The sequence below is a fragment of the Microtus ochrogaster genome, linkage group LG3 (genome assembly GCF_000317375.1).
Source record: "Microtus ochrogaster isolate Prairie Vole_2 linkage group LG3, MicOch1.0, whole genome shotgun sequence".
Classification (NCBI taxonomy): Eukaryota; Metazoa; Chordata; class Mammalia; order Rodentia; family Cricetidae; genus Microtus; species Microtus ochrogaster.
This window is the reverse complement of record NC_022029.1, coordinates 44,927,657-44,934,841: the sequence shown is the minus strand read 5'-3', so window position 1 is coordinate 44,934,841 and position 7,185 is coordinate 44,927,657. Positions and strand designations below refer to the sequence as shown.

Here is a 7,185-nt window from a genome sequence, read left to right as displayed (position 1 = left end):
GCCACCATCGCCCGGCGAACACTGGCTTTTCTTTCAGAGGTCCTGGAAGAACCCACATGGGGTTCACAACTATGTTTAACTCCAGTCTATGGATTCCAACACCCTCTCCTGGCGTCTGGGCACCAGGCATACACATGGTGCATAGACATACATTCAAATAAAGCATGCATACACATAGAAAAAAATGCCTTTTAAAAAGTGAGAGACAGTCTAAATGTCCCTGATGTCTTGAGCCTGACTTCCAATCTGCTCTCAGAGGGTGAGTTCTGGTGTGTTTTAGCTCTCTTGATGGCTTTCCCTGTCTGGGGTGTGAGTGTGTTCTCTGGAGCATGTTTTCTTTCAGATGTCCTGATAATTGTTTACCTCTTTCCCTTAAACTGTGAAGACACAAATATCAAGTGTTCTATTGCTATTTAATATGATTTATTCCCATCTTTCCCCTAGCGGACCTGAAGAGAACAATTGCAGTCCTCTTAGATGACATTTTGCAGCGCTTGGTGAAGCTGGAGAACAAGGTTGACTATATCGTTGTGAATGGCTCAGCAGCCAATACTACCAACGGCACCAGTGGGAACTTGGTGCCGGTAACCACCAACAAAAGGACGAGTGCATCCGGCAGTGTCAGATAGCAGTGAAGCCACCTTGCAGGGCTGACACCACTGTGGGATACATCCATCGCAGGACACCTCTTACACTGCTGCCTAGGACAGAGTAATACTTGACAATAAAAGCTCCACACATTTCCAAGGAGCTCGCTGGGCTCGTAGGACGCTAATTCTGTATATAGATGCACAGGCGTTATTAGCTGGCTTTCCCGCAGAGCTCTTCGATGCTGTTCTGTACATTTAATGGGACTTTGGTAACACAGTTGATGTGGTAAGCAGGGAGGCCATCCTTTGGTATTTGAGATCAGGAAGAAACAAAAACACTAGAAAGACATGGAATCCTTTCTATAAAATATTTATTTAAGTATATAACATGTTTTTCAGATAAGCGGACGATAAAGTTCTGAATCATTCTGTCATCTGCCCTCATGATGTCCCTGTGAGTAGAAACATGCTTAGTTCCAATACTATATTTTGTTACTCAAATTATGAGCAGGAAAAGGAAGTGTCATGTTGGAAATCATGTTTTAAAATAGACCCAAAGAATGTTTTCATTTGCACTATCCTTCAAAATAACTGAAGGTTAATTGTATATTTTTAAAAATAGCATTTCTAAGAGTATAATTTTGAAATGGGTAGCAGCCACTGTCCATAGCCTAACCATTGGGGACTATTTAATAGAGATGAGAGTAATCTCTAATCTCACACTTAAAAATTTCTTACATATATTCTGCATAATAACACATATTTTTATGATGGAAAGTAAAATGTGCATGATTTTTCACAATCATGATTGTTGATTTGAAAGTAAATTCCAATGTCATATGCTTGTAGTCATGGATACTCAGGAGGCTGAGGCAGGGGACTGGCAAGCTCACTGCCATCCTGGACAAGAGCAGACCCTGTCTAAAATAGAGGAAAATATTTAGTCCATGACTGCTTCTGCTATTAGGAAAGTGCATTGTTTCCATGTGGTGGTAAATGTTGCTTTGGTTATATTGGCTGGAGGAGGAAGAAATTGAGGACTTTAGTCAGATGTATATAATAAACATATTTGTGCTGCACAAAGCTGCTTGGATATGTTAATGTTAGTTGATGTGATGTAAGAGTATCCTGCGCTAGGAGATGCCAGGTTAGCTACTCTTTTCTATAAATGACCCCTTTGCAAAATTAAGAGCATTAAAGTATAAATTATGAAGATTGATTATCTTTTTAGGGAAACAGCTACTGTATACAGCACAAGAAATCTTAATTTGGTTAACTCTAATATAGAACAAAACATGTCTTTATTTAAATATCTTTTGTAGCAAATCCAATTGCTATATAGTATTCTATATTTTGTAGTATTTATTCTATATAATGACGGCTGAACTGCATCTAGATTTAGACTAAATTGAACTTAGTTTTCGATATTGTTCATTGTTATAATATGCTACCACAAATAGTAGTGGTGATTATTTTGTTAAAATAAGTATAAGAATATATTGTTTCTTGAAAGATAGCTGTCTGAAATGTCTTCCTTGTCCCTTTATGTGAAGAAATTATTGTCCACTAGGTGAAATCTGAAGCCCTTGTTCAGTCTCGAAGAGTTGTGAACATTTCTGGTTTTGTCATTGTTTTCAGGGATGAAATAAAATATATTGTTTGTATTTACAATTGGTCCATGTGTTTCTTTTTTTTTTTTTTTTTTTTTTTTTTTTTTTTGACTGAACATGAGTCTTTATTGGCCACAGCTACTTGAGGGGGATAAAGCGTGAGGAGTGGGTGGCACCGATGCCAGGCCGGCCGTGCTTCACAGGCTTGTAGGTGATGGAGAACTCGCCCAGGTAGTGGCCGATCATCTCCGGCTTGATCTCCACCTGGCTGAAGGTCTTGCCGTTGTACACGCCCACCATGCTCCCCACCATCTCGGGCAGGATGATCATGTCTCGCAGGGCCGCCTCCTTCTTGGCCTTTCTCAGGCGCTTGAGCAGCGAGTGCTGCTTCCGCCGCAGGCCGCGGTTGAGGCGTCGCCTCTGCCTGGCGCTGTAGAGCTGCATCAGCTGCTCATAGGACATGTCCAGAAGCTGGTCCAGGTCCATGCCGCGGTAGGTGAACTTGCGGAAGGTCCGCTTCTTCTTCTGCTCCACTTCGGCCATATTGACGGCGACTCGGAAAAGCCCATGTGTTTTTTTTTAAATAGCGGCCGTTTCATTCCCAGCCCTTAATGACTAAAAATAATTTTTTTTTTTTTTTTTTTTTTGTGACAGGATTTCTCTTTGTAACAGCTCTACCTGTCCTGGAACTTGCTTTGTAGACCAGGCTTGGCCCTGAACTCACAGAGATCCACCTGCCTCTGCCTCCTAAGTGCTAGGATTAAAGGTATGCACCACCACCGCCCAGGTGATGAAAGATAATCTTAATATAAGTTTGGGCTTTATTTTAACTTCAAATAACTTTTACAAAAAATTATAAAACAAGAAGAAAATCCTAGGGGCTGGAGATGTGGCTAGTTGGTAGTGTGATTACCTAGTCTGCTTGAAGTCCTGGTTCCATCCCCATCCCCATAAACCAGTGTGTTGGTGCATGCCTGTAATCTCAGCCATGAGTACCTGAGTCTTAAGAACATTGGTTAGGTGATGGTCAGGGTCATAAGTTCTATAAGAAAGCAGGCTGATCAAGTTAGGGGGAGCCAACCAGTAAGCAGCTCTCCCCTCCATGGCCTCCGCGTCCTCCGCATCAGTCCCTTCTAGGTTCCTGCCCTGTTTGAGTTCCCATCCTGACTTCCTTCAGTGATGAACAGTGATATGAGAGTGTAAGCCAAATAAACCCTTTCCTCCCCAGCTTGCTTTTTGACCATGGTGTTTTGCAGCAATAGAGACCCTGATTAAGTCTAGACCCTTAAAGTCTAGAATTTTCCCCCTTAATGCTGAGCATACATCAAATCCACAGCCTTTCTGCATGGTGGATGAGTCCTTCAACATCAAGTCCTATCTCCAGGACTACACTTAAAATGTAGCATTATTATGTCACTTTTAAACGCCTAACTTGGGCTGGGGATGTAGTTCAGTTGGTAGAGTACTTGCCTAGTATGCATGAAGTCCTGGGTTCAATTCCCAGCACCATACAAACCAGGCATGGGGCACAAGCTCTAATTCCAGCAATGAGTGTTCTAGTTAGGGTCACTGCTGCTGTGATGAAACCCTAACCAGAGCAACTTGGGAAGGAAACGGTTTATTTGTCTTACTTTCCTACATCACAGTTCATCATAAAAGGAAATCAGGCCAGGTACTCCATCAGGGCAGTGACCTGGAGGAGGAGCTGATGCAGAGGCTGTGGAGGGGTGCTGCGTACTCCTGAGGTACACACCCCATGGCTTGCTCGGCCTGCTTTCTTATAGAACTGAGGACCACGAGCCCAGGGATGGCACCATCCACAATGAGCTGCACCCTCCCCCATCAATCACTAAATAAGAAAATGCCTTACAGGCTTGCCTACAGCACAGTCTTTTGAAGGCGTTTCTCAATTGAGGTTACCTCCTGTCAGATTCATCTAGCTATGCCAAGTTGACGTAAAATTAGCTAGCACACTGGGCAGATTGAGAGACCAGCACTATAAATTTAAGATCTCCTCAGCTACATAGTAAGTTTAAGGCCAGTGTGGGATACATGAGACCCTAAAAATAATCAGACCTGTGACTTGTGCAGGCTGTGTGTCTCACCTGAGTCTTCCTGACGTGATCCCTCCCACCGTTCTGCTCTCTTCCTGTTCCATATGCAGCTTTCCCTTCCTAGAGCATTCTAGGCATGGGGTTGCCCTTGCAACCTCAGATTAGATATTCCTCTGCAACTCCCAGCCCTAGATACCTAGATGTTCATAATTCCCTTGAAGACATCCATATTGCTTTGTAAGGGACCTTTCCACCATCTTCTAGCACTGTTTCTCTCCATGGGTTTGATGTACCCGACATTAAATAGTGTATTAACTGTCTAATTTCCCTGGTGCATCTTAGAAGTGAGGACTTCATTTGGTTCACTGATATGACGTGGGCATCCACAGCAGTTTGGCTTTGAACGGGATCTGATAGCCTATTTAAAACATCAGGTCAGTACCCTAGTCTAGACTTGTTCTGTAGTGTCGAGGATGGAATTTAAGGTCTTGAATGGTAGGCAGACACTGTACCCCTGAGCTGTATCTCCATCCTATATAGTTGTGTGTATGTATGCGTATGTACATGTTCATGTGTGTGCATGACCTCAATCCTGTAGGTGCTGCCCAGGGACTCGAAAGCTCGCCCTTGCTGCTCTGGCTGCAGTGAGCAAAAGAACTGTCAGTCCCACAATCAGCTGAATTGCCTGTCTACCAATACAGGCCTTTGAACACCCCACTGATAACCTGATAAGACTGCAGAATGATTGCTGTCTTTAGGTATATCAGTCAAGCTTTGCTGTGTTCCCTCCAGCATAAAATGACAGTGTGGGAAGGTACAACATCAGCTAAGACTGTTTCAGATTGTACCAGACATTTTGTTATCACAAACCTCACTGAGCTTTAGATGACTGAAGCCATTTTCACACAGGTCAGAGGAGTCACACAGAGGGCTGCTGTGATTGGTACAAATATAAGCCACTAAGGTTTTCTGTTACTGGTGGAAATGCAAACTTTCATTTGCATGTGAGATTTGCTGTTGAGCTCACCAGGTAAGTGAGATGGTAGACACCCTCCAGTGCTGCCTCCCCCGTATGATAGCTAATTTCCCTGCTATCTTAGTTATATGTTTCTACTGCTGCGATAAAATACCATGATGAAGGCAGCTCAAGGGAGAGTTTATTTGAGCTTATGGTTTCAGGGGATAAGAGTCCATCATGGCAAGGAGCATGGCAGGCATGGTGCTGGAGCAGCAGCTGAGAGCTCACATCTTGATCCACAATCAGGAAATACAGAAGGCTAGTTTCAAATGGTGTAACTTGAAATCTCAAAGCCCATGTCCAGTGGCACACTTCCTCCAGCAAGGTCACACCTTCTAATTCTTCCCAGTTACCAACTGGGAAGCAAATATTCAAATGCCTGAGGTTTATGGGGGACATCTCATTCAAACTGCCACAATTGTCAGTTTGACTGGTTTTAAAATCAATAAGGAAACATACCTCTCTTTGAGGGGGTGCAGATGATTCAATGTATGGCACCAATTCATGGCCTGGGCGGTCGCGGACTGGATAAAAAGGAGAAATGAGCTGAACACCCGCATTCCTACCTCTCCACTTCCCGAGTGCAGACACTGTGTGACCAGCTGCCTCTGGCTGCCTTCCTCCGCCATGATGGACTGGACTCCCTGAGTCAAAAGAAAGGCATCCTTCCTTAAGTTTTGTTTTCCAGCTGTTTTGTCCCAGTTATAAAGGTAACTAATGTATCTAGTTTTGCAACATCAGGCACAATGAAAGACTTCCCTGGAGAGGTCTTTTCTTGTGGGCTTTTGGTACTGAGTTTAGCTGGTGGCATGCAGGAAGCATCAGAAACAAACAGCAGTGGTAGTAGAGCAGCTGGACATGCTAAGCTGTAGAAGCAAAACTGTGCCTGATTTTAGGTCTTATGTGGATCCCTGCCAGAGGGTGGGTGCCACATAAACAGAGACTGCATGTTGGTTTCCCGGCTGCCCAGACCCTCATAATCACACAGAAACTATATTAATCACAGCACTGTTTGGGCAATGGTTTAGGTCTTTTATCTTAAATTAACCATTTCTATTAATCTGTGTATCACCACGAGTCTGGCCTAGTAACGTCTGGTGTCCTCCCTTGGCCACTACACGGTGTCTCCTTGATTTCATCTACCCTCTCTATATATCTCGACTCGAATTTCCCACCTAACTTAGGCCAAAGTAGCTTCTTTATTAACCAATGGTAATAAAACACATTCACAGCATACAGAAGGGAATCCCACATCAACTGATAACTAAAGAAGAGATGGAACTGCAAGGTTTGTGGTCAGTGGCAGCAGTGGGAGCAGCGACGAAAAGTGGCAGTAGCTGCCTCTGGAATGGCAGCAGACCTGACAGTAGCTCTATCAATGCCAGCAGCTGAACCATCCTAGAGAGATGGCTGCTGCTGTTTGCTGCTGCAGGGGCACAGAAGCTGCCAGAGACTGGCACTAGTGAGCAGCTTGCCCACCATGACTTCTCCCTAGAGCAGAAGAACCCCAGCCAGGTAATCAGTAGCATCACCAGTAGAGGCTAGATGATTTTTACAGAGTAAGGGAAAGATGCAGATCTTTATACAGTGCCTAATCCATACTGAGTTAGCGAGTGAGCAGGCACATACTTGTATTACCCAGAAGGAGTTTGTAATTGTATAGCTTTTGTGATTCATTTTGTTTTTATTTGGGTTGGGTGTATGGGGGTGGCTAGAGATTGAACCCAGGGCCTCATACATGCTAAGTCCATGCAATTTTTATAACTCTCTGGTAATAGTAGTGTACACTTAAAGGAGCTAAACTGTACAGATCTTAAAAACTTTTTTGTAGCGGTGTAAATGAATGCAGACAGATTGTAAAAAATATATACAGCTTTAATGGGGATTTAGACTTACAGAACCACTGTTCCTGC

The 7,185-nt window shown here is 43.6% G+C and overlaps 1 protein-coding gene and 1 pseudogene across 1 annotated transcript in view; one reads left to right on the top strand and one right to left on the bottom strand.

Annotated features, from left to right (window-relative positions):
• Positions 1 to 2,261, top strand: part of Ccdc126 (coiled-coil domain containing 126) — a 24,621-nt gene extending 22,360 nt beyond the window's left edge. The window contains exon 3 of the mRNA XM_005360843.1: positions 445 to 2,261. Within this exon, the coding sequence (XP_005360900.1) occupies positions 445 to 629 (185 nt within the window). The 3' untranslated portion in view covers positions 630 to 2,261. The remainder of the gene's footprint in view (positions 1 to 444) is intronic.
• Positions 2,262 to 2,296: 35 nt separating this feature from the next.
• LOC101985632 lies at positions 2,297 to 2,759 on the bottom strand (annotated as a pseudogene).
• Between the last annotated feature and the right edge of the window lie 4,426 nt (positions 2,760 to 7,185).